The 13,424-nt window shown below is 33.7% G+C and overlaps 1 protein-coding gene across 6 annotated transcripts in view; it reads left to right on the top strand.

Moving 5' to 3' along the window:
* Positions 1-6,329: 6,329 nt before the first annotated feature.
* LOC100264582 (helicase and polymerase-containing protein TEBICHI) overlaps positions 6,330-13,424 on the top strand; it is a 39,410-nt gene continuing 32,315 nt past the window's right edge. For 4 of the 6 annotated variants that reach the window (XM_059736199.1, XM_059736200.1, XM_010650232.3 and 1 more), the window contains exons 1-11: positions 6,331-6,514; positions 6,771-7,204; positions 7,391-7,631; positions 7,712-8,584; positions 10,077-10,141; positions 11,285-11,390; positions 11,494-11,694; positions 11,932-12,132; positions 12,365-12,526; positions 12,610-12,849; positions 13,069-13,281. In XM_059736199.1, the coding sequence (XP_059592182.1) occupies positions 6,479-6,514; positions 6,771-7,204; positions 7,391-7,631; positions 7,712-8,584; positions 10,077-10,141; positions 11,285-11,390; positions 11,494-11,694; positions 11,932-12,132; positions 12,365-12,526; positions 12,610-12,849; positions 13,069-13,281 (2,772 nt within the window). In that variant the 5' untranslated portion in view covers positions 6,331-6,478. Of the gene's footprint in view, positions 6,515-6,770; positions 7,205-7,390; positions 7,632-7,711; positions 8,585-10,076; positions 10,142-11,284; positions 11,391-11,493; positions 11,695-11,931; positions 12,133-12,364; positions 12,527-12,609; positions 12,850-13,068; positions 13,282-13,424 lie in introns of those variants that run through there. The other 2 variants (XM_059736201.1, XM_059736202.1) reach the window with 2 other exon arrangements.

Raw genomic sequence — 13,424 nt, 5'->3', positions numbered from 1 at the left:
GATAGTGACTCATCCTACAAACATGTGTTATAATTATAAAACAAGATTCAATGGTTTTGATGGCAAGTTGTCAATTGGCACCCTATTGTTGTAGAAGAAGATACAATGGTTCTGAAGGCAAGTCAGCAATTGGACACCTTATCGCGGAATTATTTCTCTGTATTTAATTTTGTCTGCAATATTTTTTTCAAGTGTTTGGTTAATCTCGATTTTTATGATAACAAAATAAAGTTTGAAACTAATGATTATATTTCAAGTGTGACTAGGCAAGAAGATTCCCAAAGTAGTAATCACAAAAATAAAATAAAGTCAAAACCAAACGAAAATCAATAAGAAGAAGAATGCCTAAAAAATAAGTGTTTTTCAAGGCCTAAGTTTCATAGGATCTCTTTGTAAGGTTGTTGGTGCATTAGGTTTGTAACACCCCAAAATTTAATCTAGGGGCAAAATAGTAATTTACAAAATAATTAACTAATTAATTAAATTCATTAAGGGTGAAAGAGTCTTTTTACAATTAATCATCAGCATAAATTAGATTTTCCTCGTCTTCTTCATTCAGAAAACCTTATTAACCAGAATTAGAGAATTGGAGATCGTAGAGTCCAAGGGTTAGAGGTTCAGAGTTTGAAGTTCATATTTTTTTTTCCAAGTAAGATTCTAACCATAAATTAATATATTATATTCGTTAGTTAGTTCTGAATACGTTAGTTATTCTTTGAAAAAAAAATTAATTTAGATTAGGATTAGTTTATTTTTAAAAAATCGTTTAAATATCAAAATATTGAAAATTTAAGATTTTGATTTATTGTTGGAAATTGGGAAATCTTAAGTTTTTAGATGAAAAAAAAAATCTTTGGAAGATTTCGATTTAGGCTAAGATTAATTTATTTAAAACTTTTAGGTCAAAATATTGAAATTATGAATATAGGTTATTCTATTGATGAAAATAGGGAAATTCAAAATTTCTTGGATGAATAGATCTAAGCAATAAAATCTCAAAAATTAAATGAGTAAATAAATATATGATTATATGTGGGAGTGGAAAAAAAAAAAGATTTCAATGTATTGGGTGATTTCTAATAGTGTGTAATAATAATAAATAGGTTTTGAAATTGTGTCACAATGGCAAAATATATATATATATATATATGTTGCATGCATGTGGAAACTGAAAAATAGAAGAATGATGAAAAAAACAGTTGCATGAGTGTGGGAACCGAAAGATAGAAGAATGATGAAAGTGATAATAATAATGAGGCATGCACAGTAAATGGAGTGTGTGAGTGTTATGATAGTTGTGTTTGGAAAAATATGAAAGTGGTAGAAATAACTATGTATAATAAACGAGGTGAAGTACAAATTAGTTAAATTTATAGTATTATAATTAGATTAATGATAATATTAAGTTAATAAATAGCATAAAATTTAATTAGTGAAATAAATTGTAGTTTAATTAAATTATGTTGTGTCCTAAAAAAAATTGAAAATAATATTAATTTTATATGAATTAGAAATTTATTAATTTTTCTAAAATAGGAATAGATTAAATTATCTTTCATAATTAAAAACATTAATTTGAATACCTAAAATTTTAGGATTATCAAACCTATAATTTTAGATAAATAGTAATGATTATTTTTCTTATACTTTGTTAGGTGAAGAGTAGATTTTCTATAATTATTTTTCTCTCAAGTTTTTGAGGACTTCTTTTGAGGTAAGGAAAATTAATACAGATTTTGCAAAAAAATAATAATTATATATATATATATATATATATATATATATTGAAATGTGTAATTGTTAATTTTGCTTTTAAGCATGGATCAAATATATTTTGTATGGAAAATGTGTTATAACATTTATTTTGTTTATATCAAAATACTTGGGGATTTTCTGCTTTTGTAAGTTGAAATAAATAAAATAAAGAATTTGGCTCTAGTTTATTTGGCACTTGTCAATAGGATATAATAATTGACTTTTGGGCCCTTGTCAACAAGATATAATAGTTGACCTTTACATTTTCATGGTGAGAAATGTAATTGATTTGAACCCCTGCCTCTAGGAGTTTGGTTAGATGTTACTAGTACTAGTAATGTTTAGTTCCATCCACCTTAAAAGAAACATTTGAGGTCAGTCACCTATTTGTAAAGTCCCACTTAAATGAACACTATTTGTTATTTGATAACCAGAAAAAAAAAATTGAAATGTATTTGATTTGAAATGGATATGAAATGATTATTATATATATAAAAATGTTTGTTGAACTGTTTAAATGTATTAGCATGCTTAATTAAAAAGTTTCATAAATAAAGTATATGTTATATCTCCTATTTGTAAGTATAATTGAAAATATTTGATTCATGAAACTGTATTAATATTCCTTATTGGGCTTTGAGTTCATTCCCCTTTATTGATAATTTTCAGGTACCCTTAGTTCGGGTGAGGAGTGATGGTTAGGAGAAGAAATTGGCTTATTAGGACTTTTGTCAAAACTCTCTTTATTTTGAGCATTGTTAGATGTTAAAATTTATTTTCCATTGGAATTATTTAAGTTTGGATCAGTTATTTGGACAATAACACTTGGTTTGATGTGTTAGTTTCAAAAATTGTTATTTGGAGATTTTAGAATTTTTGTTCTACTACTCTAAATAGGAATTTGGTAATTGGTAAATTCTCGATTACAATATGATTGTTTGTGTTGTTTCCACTCTGAGCCTTTGGGCTTGAAGTGTGAAATGACCGTCATGACCTTGGAGTGGATTTTGGGGCATGATAAGGTTTTTCATGCATTACATTCTTTATTTATGCACAAAAATCATCCAAGAGTTATTTTATTTTAAATATTTTAAAATTGGATGATTTCATATTTTCAACTAAAACTTTGTTTCAAATGCTTTCTGAATCTGTCTAAAAGGTTTTATGTTGAAAAATATGGTTGTCGAGCCAAAAATGACTCAATCGATTGAATCGGATGAGGAACCAGTCGACCTGTTCCGCTCAATCGGTCAAGGGGTTCAAAAACATTCTCTCTCTTCTAGAACACTTGTTCAACTGGTCAAAATTGAACCTCAACTGGTCGAGGGACAATCAAGGGGCGATCGAGGTCCAACGATCACCTATCATGCATTAAATGCTAATGACTAGTGAACCGATTGAACCGGAGCCCGATCGAACGAACTCCCAGCGGCTAGTTTGGTTTGTTTCCTCTATAAAAGACTCTAATCTTCATTGTTTCAAGAGCTTAACATTCCTAAACATTTCTTGAATATATTTGAGCCTTGAAAGAGTGTTTTTTTTAGTGCACCATTGTTCTAAAACTTTCATATCATTAGTGCACCTTTCAATCCTAGTTTTTCCTATACATTTGAGTCTAAAGTTTTGAATTAGGATTTTGTGAAATTATTTGTAAATCTTTGCGAGGAAAAATCTAAGTTTGAGATATCACTTAGGGATTTTCAAGTGTGGGGTATCACTTAAGGATTTATTCAAAAGTGAGATATCTCTTGAGGATTGTAAAGGGTGTTTGGAGCCAAAAGTCCAAGAAGGTGGATTGGAACCATAATCCAATTGTATTACTTGAAGGCTTGGTTTGGAAGCCTTGAATTAGTGGAACTCCAAACTTGGGATTGAAGATAGATGAGAGTGAATATAGGCCGAGTTACGCCAAACCACTATAAAAATCTTGTGTTTGCATTCTCTCTTCTGTATTCTTTTATTTTATATGCAATTGTTTTTATATTATTTTATTATATATTTGCATATAATTGTCTCTTGTATTCACATAAATTAAATTTGTAAAAAGAGACCATCACTCTATTCACTCTCCTTTAAGGTGATTACCTTAGGTTAAATTAGCCCAATTTTTCTAACATATACAAACACATGAGTATGACCAAAATGGTCATTCTAGTATAGCTATCCAACAGGTTAAGCAAAATTCAACCCATGACATTTTATGAAAAGATGTATTATGCTCATTTCATTGTCACAAAAAGAATTTATAGGTAAGAACGATGGGTTTGTGCTCTTATGGGTAAATATGGACCCCCTAATCTAGGTTTGACTTGAAATAACTATTTATTTCTATATTGATCCCTATGTGTGACGGACAAAAGAAAGTAATCTCGAATGATCTTGTTCAGGGTCAGGGGGAAGAAGAGCCCACAAGGAATATCTTGCATACAAAGACATGAGTATAACCAAAATGGTCATTCTTTTATAGTTATCTAACACCATTGAAACAAAATTATATGACTAAAAAAGTTGTCAATAGATGAAATGTATGGATACAAGCCCATCCTTAGGGATGTCAATGGGTCAAGGAATGCTCTCTCATCCTCGTCCTTAATTGTTGATCATGTAGGGAACTCTGGATTACTTCGTTTCTAGGCTCTAAATCTTGTTAGGTGTATGAAACTATTCTTATGGTTACCAGATCCTATGCACATTAGAAACAAAACATTCAAAAACTTTACTAGGATGTAGATGATGGGTTTGGAGTGCTTATTTAAGATTTGGATATTCCTAGATCAAATCCTTACGGTGAATATTGTCATTTAATAGCACAACAGTTGAAAGCAATCTTGTAAACCTTTGATCTTCCTTCTGAAGACTTGTCCTTGAAGTTAGATACTCAGATAGTAGAGATCTAGAAGGTGAAGGTTAGAGTTCTCTTTCTAGAATGTAAGGGAGAATGGTGAAAGAATGAAACCATAATCTCATGAGGGGTATTTATAGAGTTTTTATTAAGCTTAAGTGACTTCAGTCTACCTTGGACATAGGTCACTTAATCTAGCCCATAAAAGGTCCTAATTGAATAATAACTCAATAGGGTTCTAATTAATCAATTGACCCAATTTATAAATGTCTTTCACTTATTCTTATGTAACCTTACATAGTTACCAAAATACCCTTAAGTATATAAGTGAACCAAGAATCAATCCAATCATTATAAACATAGTCATTAAGGTATATGAGCTTAAATAAGGATCGATGGGACTCATAGGACAGTACTGACTCCCTCATAATCAAATTTTAAAGATGACTCAACATCCCGCTATAAAGAGTCAATTGTACTTCAATGTCTTATGTTTATTACAACAAGACACTAAGTCAGATCTGTAACCTGCTCCACTCTATATAGTTTTCTCATGAATTAGTATTCATAATCTAGTAAGGTAAAAACTATTAGCCTCTCAAAATCACCTCTACCATCCTTGAGTTACAAAATTTCCTATTGTGTAATCGATTGACATGTCCTAGCTCACTAAGAGTTTATATCAAAATCTACTTAAAAAACTACTATGACTATAGTTTACCTAAATACACTTTCTTAAGACTACCTAAGGGGACACACTGTCTCAAAGTCCATGAGATATCATGGTACCTCCATTGATAATACTTGTTGATGTTGGCTTTCATCAACAATGACCCAATTCATAAGGAATATATGATCACTTTAGGATCTTAATCGTTGGTCAAAGCCATTACGAATGCAAAAACTTAATATTGTCTTAAGGTTGAGAGATAATATATTATAACAATTTGGTGAAGTCATGATTATCTCATACTACTATGAATTTACATCATGATTCATTGTGGATTTCGTCTAATGTGTAACTGCACACATTAGTGCACTTATAATGAGAATCTTATCTCGATGCACTACTCTTTGTGAGTAGGACTTCATATAAAAAAGGCTATATGGTTTGTGTGATCGCAACCAATTGGACAAGGAGTTGCTAAGCTTGTCCATAATCAACTTGACCCTAGAGTTCCTAAACCAACAAAAAAGTTTGATGAAAAAGATATTATGTGTTGTTAACAATGAAAGGTTGTCAACAATGGAACATGATCATTATCAGATATTTAGAAAACACACTACGCATCAAGAACTATATCACCATAAATCTCAAAATTATCATGCTATTAGTTATTAACCATGAATTGTCTATTGTGAACCGTAAACTATGAATCATAAACTCTAAACCCTAAATATATGTAGTCTTAAGATTGATAACTTTGATATACCTAGTTGGCTTGCCCATAATATTTTGATTCATAACAAGGTAAGATTGCGGATTAGATTAGACCAACTCCAATTAGGTTAATTAAACTCACATGAAATTCAGCTTGCTAATCTAAGAATTGGGTCGGCAATAGATTCTTTTGGGCCAATACTCTGTGCCTGCAAAGGTGATTTTTATGTAGGTTTTCCTTTATATTGTTACGTCTTGAATTAGTCGTATTTTTCAATCGTAAAGGAAAATACAGCCGTCTAAATATTTGGGCCAGCCCGAGCCCCAGGGATTAATGGGCCGGGTTTGGGTCCATTGTCATCTGCCTTTCCTGTGCACATGGCACTTGTTGGCGGTCATTCCGGAAAATTCAAACCTCTTGAGTGACTTCCTTTTGCGAGCTTGTATGTGCGGGGCCAAAAACTAGGGTTCCGTAGATCGCCTGAAACTTCGCTTCTATCATGGCCTCTGATTCCATTCGGAATCGCATCGATCAGGTAATTTTTTTCTCACCAATACTCTCTCCCAAAACCATAGATGTCTTTCGGCATTCATTTTTCTCTTCAAAATTTGATCTTTGTTGCATTGTTCTTGGTAAAACATGCAACGAATCTTCTATTTTTGATGAGGCAATTTTATGAAATTTTTCATGTGGTAGGTTACAGACTTTCAGTACAGAGATTTTCGCCTTTCTTGTTCAAATTTGAAGTAATTTGCATTCGTTCTTGGTCTGTAATTGGTTTCTGTATGCAGTTTTTTTCTTCAAAGAAAAGGAAACCGCTATCTCCTGGTTTGAAGACTGGAAGAATCGAAAAAGATTCAAAAAGAGCAGTCGATGGTTCTCCCAGTAGCAAGGGCACCTTAGACAACTATTTGGTAACTTATCCGGATGATAATTCCACTGCTCGTGGTTCATCAGCAGGAAAAGGCCCAGTCAAAAGAAATTTGACATTGGAGATTAATTTGCCTTCTAAAGATGAAAATGAAAATGCCCTTTTATCAGGCCAATTGGGTCATGGAACTACCGAAGCATTTGGAGAAACTCATACGGAAAATTCCCGGGGTTTATCTCAGATGGGTGGTGTTGGAGTTGGAGAGCAATTGAAGGATTGCTCAGTCTCTGCACATGGTCCCGTGAACTCGGAACTTAAGCAAATTGCAGCTGACTTTTTATCTCTTTATTGCAGGTAAAGCTAGGTTTTAGGTTCATTGCTCTGTATGATTTCATTTCATTCTCGTGTTTTTAGCAATAATGGTAATTACTGTTTTCGACAATTTCTTAATTTTGTGTATATTAACTGCACAAAACTATTTCAGTTATTTGGTTACTCAAGAACCAATAGTATCATCCTTTTTTGTTTTGCCTTCTGCAGTGAATTTCCATCAAGTGCAAGTTTGCCATCTGGATTGAAAGTGAATGTGAATAAAAGATGTGGCAGTCCATCTCTGCAAGATGTGAAGAATGAGATTTCCAAGAAGAGGCATTGCATTGCCAATGCGGACCAGTCCCGGTTAGAAGGTGAAGATTCTTGTTTAAACGAGAATAATTATGAAGATGGGCAGCTTGGTCTTATTGTTAAACCTGTGGAAAGAATTTTTGATTCTTCTAGAGAGGTAAAAATGTTAAAAACAACTATGCCCTGAAATTTGTGATATGATTTTTCTCCTTCTTGTTAAATATAATTTTTTTGTAGGTAACAGTTGGAAATGATGCCACTGAAGTTCAAGGAAGCTTGAGAAAAAGCAATGAAAGACTAAAATCAACTGTTAATATGACCGAGTGCTATACACCTGGTCCATTGACTGTTAATGCATTTGCTCATGAAACCCCCAATTCAATGCGTGGAAGCTCCATGTTTTCACCTGGAGAATCATTCTGGAATGAAGCAATTCAAGTTGCTGATGGTTTGTTTGCTCCAAAAACTGATGAGCAAATTAATGCTGCCAAGAGCGAATATGAGATGAAGAACTCATGCAATTTGAGAAATGCTGGCTGTGGGTTTAAGTTGAAGGAAATGTTGGTTGACGGTGACTGCACAGTTGAGGGTATGGAAATAGGTGTTTCTTCTGGATCATTAGGATATCGTGTGAAAGATTCAGATCAAGTATCCCCACTGCCTGTTAAACGATTTGACTTCTTGTTTGAGGAAAAGAACTTGGATGAAACAAATCCACCTCATTGTTCTGCTGATAAGCTGGATGTTATGGATGGTGAACAATCTGCTTGTGGTTCCGTGAATCATAAGGTTCTAAAAACCACTGGTATTGTAATTGATTACTGCAAAGCTCAGACAAATGGAGGAATGAGTGAAGTAAAAGATATGAATTCAATTGATGCAGAAGCCAAAAGGGAAGTGGATTTATTGAGCCAAGAAAAGGATAACATCAAAGCTGATTCACCAGATTTGGGAATCACTAAATCCATTATTGCCTGTGAATGTGATGAAGCAAGTACTCCATCAAGTTTTGAGCCCCTGAAGGATAGTTTAGATCTTAGCAAATGGCTTCCTTCTGAGATATGCAACATATATAGAAAGAAAGGAATTTCAAAACTGTACTCTTGGCAGGTATCTTTCAACTTTTTGATGAAAACAATTTTGAGTGTCTTTGCCCAGAAAGGGAATAGGATGAAATGAAGTAGATTAATTAGGCACTCACCCCTGTTCCTCAATGGATGGGTTTGAAGTTGATCTAACTTGGTTTAAGATTTTCAACCTTGTGTTCATTTTGGGATAGTTTGAGATTTGGATATCTTCCATTTGTTAGGACTATCTTTGAAAGACTTTCTGGAAGAGATGTCTTCATACATAAACATAACCTATATGCACTTCTAATTTGTTTGCGCAAGCTGGTCCACTTCACACCTACTGGTATGGGTTCGAGACTTGAGATGCATATAGTCAGTTCTAGGCCAACTTTTAGGATGTCCTTCAACCAAAGTTGTATTTGGGGTGAGTTTGGTTGGATGGGGTAAATTGCCTTTTATTCTTGCACTTTTGAATGTTGCCAGTAACTAGAACTTTATAACTCAACAATTAGATTCTCCTACACTGTTGGAAAGTGTCTCAAATTCCTATCCAGTGTATGTTCCTTTCAGTAAAGGATATTGTATAAAATATTTATAAATTGGTATTTCCTTGTGAAAGTATATATCCTTATTGAATAAAGAAAGCTGTTAGGAATACTTGTGTAAACCTTTTAGGTCATGAGGGAAAAATAGGTTATGGGATGGAGATGAGACATGTGAAGTCTATACCGAGGAGGTAAAGATATGAGGAAGAGTGCTAGAGATCTGGTGGAGGGCTTGTAGTTCATGGTATAAGTACTAGCACTAAGGAAACATAAGATGTTTTGGGGTTTAGGGTTGTAGCTATATAGATTTTCTTTCCTTTGCAATTTCTTTATGATATATTGGATTTGTTCTCTCTCCTTTGTCGATGTGACCACATTGCTGAACTATGTTAAAACCTAGTTTATCTTATTGTGGAAATAGCTTTATCTTTATGTTATTGCATCAATAATCAAGGCTTCCACTAGCACAATAAAGACACAATTTTAAAAAATATTTCTGAACTAGAGTTTAAAGGGCATTAATGACTTAAACATATTGTAAATCATGGTCACCAATAATTAATTATCCATTTAGTTATGAAGAGTTAAATTATCATAGAAGAGTGAAGTTCTATGCAAAAGTTAGAAATGGTTCAATAAAAGAGGGTCAGGTCTCAAATAGAGAAGGTTTTTCCTTTTAGAGAGACACATAAGGGCTTGCTAGTAAATAAGGTGGGAGAATAGTGTTATCCTATTCATTCATATAAGAAATGAATAGATGAAAAGTAAACAACATTCTTATCATATTTTGTGTCACCAAAGTGGACTGTCTGACTATCTGAATGGTGATGTTTGCTAAAATTATTGAACTATGAGGGAGGGCAAAGTTATTTTATGAATCACAGGAGAGGTTCCTGAATTACCAGAAACCTCAAGAGAGCAAGTGTAATTGTGCTTTGCTTGTTCTTTTTGTTGAAAGCACATTGTACAACATTTTTCATTTTCCAGGTTGACTGCCTTAAGGTGGATGGCGTCTTGCAGAAAAGGAACCTTGTGTATTGTGCATCTACAAGGTACTTATATTAATGTAATTGATGCTCATCATCCTCTTGGTTCTTCTTTAACTTTCTTGGCTATGGGTTTCTCCTCTCACTCAATTAGTGTATTGAAGTAATAGATGAAATGAATTCTTCTGAATTTAATTTTAAATGCAATGTGGATGTATATTTGTTTGTTGTGATATATGCATGTTTTAATAGCTATGCAAGGACTGTCTTTATCAAAGGAAATGGTTTTCTTTGCTGCATTAGGACTAGTCAGGTTTTTTAATATGATGTTAGACACAGCTGTTTGGTTTTTGACTAGAGTTAGGGTCAAGTTTTTGTTATAGTTTAATGCCTCATGCTGGGGTTACCTCCCTATAACAGTACCTATTCTTAATGTAGGATGTCGCAGCAACTAGGCAACCATCACCACTATCCTCCACCATCAGTGTAAAAGGGTGCACCACTCCCACCAAGTGGCACCAACACATGTTACCATCATCTCTATCATCATCCACATATTTGGTGGTCATCATCACTGACATAATGAACACCTCCACCATTTCATTGGAATTCTATATGCTTATGCAAACATTTTTTATAACTTCAAACAACTATAAACTTGTTACCATTTCCAGAATAGGTAAAGCAGAAAAAGATTTCTTGTTTTCTGTTTTTAGAGAGGAAACTGGAAGCTCTATCAACTGTGCCTGAAGTAGTAGCAGCAGTAGCAATAGCAGTTGTTATTGTTCTTCTTTATATCTGTTTTCCCTGAATGAGTGCTGTAGACATCATGCAAATTCAAATCTAGCAGAGTCTTACATGGAAGAAGAATTTCAAAGATTTTCCATGTCAACTAGTTTGTTTAATGCAGCAAACAATTGATTATGGTTATTAATGTGCAGTTAACTATGTTATTGCGCCTAATAACATACAATCAATAGCATTTAGTTCCTTAGTTTAACAGAGTTTTTTCTTTTGTATTTTCCACTGGTTCACATAGACTTTCTACCTTTTGGATATCTATGGGTCTTTTGCAATCTCTGTTGTCTTAGCAATATAGTTGCGTTTACTTAGAACCCATAATGATAATTGAGAAAGTATTCACTTTTAGGTGTTTTATTTGTTTGTGAAGTGTCTATTTGTTGCTTAAGCTTGCTTCCTCTGCTACAGTGCTGGCAAAAGTTTTGTTGCTGAAATTTTAATGTTGCGACGACTAATATCAACGGGAAAAATGGCACTTCTTGTACTTCCATATGTTTCAATTTGTGCAGAAAAGGTGCTTATTGTTTTCCCTCCTGATCCTAGCAGTTTTTTGACACTTAACTTTTGTTATGCCTTTTGTATTATATTCTTTTGAATCTATGTCCTGACTGATGCAGGCAGAGCATCTGGAAGTCCTCCTGGAACCACTTGGTAAGCATGTCCGTAGTTACTATGGAAATCAAGGTGGTGGAACACTTCCTAAAGACACTTCTGTAGCTGTATGCACAATTGAGAAGGCAAACTCTTTAATCAACAGATTGCTGGAAGAGGGTCGCCTGTCAGAAATTGGAATTATTGTAATAGATGAATTGCACATGGTACTTCTTTTGGTCTACCATACTTTTTTGTAGTTATGTTTTTATAAAAATCCTTTTGCAGTTATATTTTTTTGTCTTCGTTGTGCTTTCCTCCCAATTGCTTTCTTTTCACCATATATATATATATATATATATATATATATATATAGATATGTATATATATATTAGACCTAAAGAAGAAATTTATTATAAATCTATCATGGAGGTGCCATTGACTTTGCTTGTATCCATTGACAGGTTGGCGATCAGAATAGGGGTTATCTTTTGGAACTTCTGTTGACAAAGCTTCGTTATGCTGCTGGTGAAGGACATGTTGAATCAGTTAGTGGTGAGAGTTCAAATATGAGCAGTGGCAAATCTGATCCTGCTCATGGTCTGCAAATTGTTGGGATGAGTGCAACCATGCCTAATGTAGCAGCGGTTGCTGATTGGCTTCAAGTAAGTGAGTTATTTTTCTTCCTCAGGATCATTGCACCTCTATATACATGTCTCATTCTTGAAGGGAAGAAATAACCATAGTGTCTTCTTATCAAAGATAACATTTGAATTAATATTGGTTTTGTTGGAGCTTCTAATATTGCTTATTTTATACCTCATACGAACTGGATGGCTCCTACCTTCTTGTGTATTTACTAAATTCGTTGCTTTGTTTTTCAAAATGTTGGTGCAGGCAGCATTGTACCAAACAGATTTCCGACCAGTTCCATTGGAGGAATACATTAAAGTTGGTAACACCATTTATGACAAGAAAATGGATATTATTAGGACAATATCGAAAACAGCTGATCTTGGTGGTAAAGATCCTGATCATATTGTGGAATTGTGCAATGAGGTAGGGACTCTTTCTTTTCTGTTTCTAATGAAGCTTTATATGGGCACTAGAGTTGAATGATGTAGTGGTCAAAACAAATTCAGGTTGTTCAGGAGGGTCATTCAGTGCTACTATTTTGCTCTAGTAGAAAAGGATGTGAATTTACTGCAAGGCATGTTTCAAAATTCCTCAAAAAATTCTCTACCAATGCCCATAACAATACTGGTGAGTTTGTTGATATTAGTTCAGCTATTGATGCCTTACGGAGATCTCCTGCGGGACTGGATCCTATACTGGAAGAAACTCTCCCTTCTGGTGTTGCCTATCACCATGCTGGCCTCACGGTATGGTCCTTTTGGTTACGTCTAACTTCATGTATTCCTGTTGTGGTAATTAAAATTTCTTGCAGTGAATGTACAAAGGATGCTTCTTAATTTTCAACTTTTGATTCATCTATCTATTTCTTTTTGAGGTTGTTGCATTTTTCAAGTGTTCTTCTTGATTTTAAATTATATGAGCCTCCCAATTTCTGAGTGTCTAGCAGTTCTGCTCTTTTAATACAGGTTGAGGAAAGAGATATTGTCGAGACATGCTATCGCAAAGGGCTCCTACGTGTCTTAACTGCTACATCTACCTTAGCTGCTGGTGTTAACCTCCCTGCTAGGAGGGTCATTTTCCGACAACCAAGGATTGGTCGTGATTTTATTGATGGAACTAGGTACAAACAGATGGCTGGACGGGCTGGACGAACTGGAATAGATACAAAAGGGGAAAGTGTATGTTCTATTGTTTTTGTATGTTTATATTTTATTCTATGAACGTGTTACTGGGTTATTTCATTGCTTAATGTGTTGATCTAATGTTTATCTGGGAGCTGTTTTATACCAATTTGAGTAACTTCTGCTTTATTATGTGTTTC

Source organism: Vitis vinifera, chromosome 4 (genome assembly GCF_030704535.1).
Source record: "Vitis vinifera cultivar Pinot Noir 40024 chromosome 4, ASM3070453v1".
NCBI classification, from domain to species: Eukaryota; Viridiplantae; Streptophyta; class Magnoliopsida; order Vitales; family Vitaceae; genus Vitis; species Vitis vinifera.
This window is presented reverse-complemented; position numbering and strand designations above follow the sequence as displayed.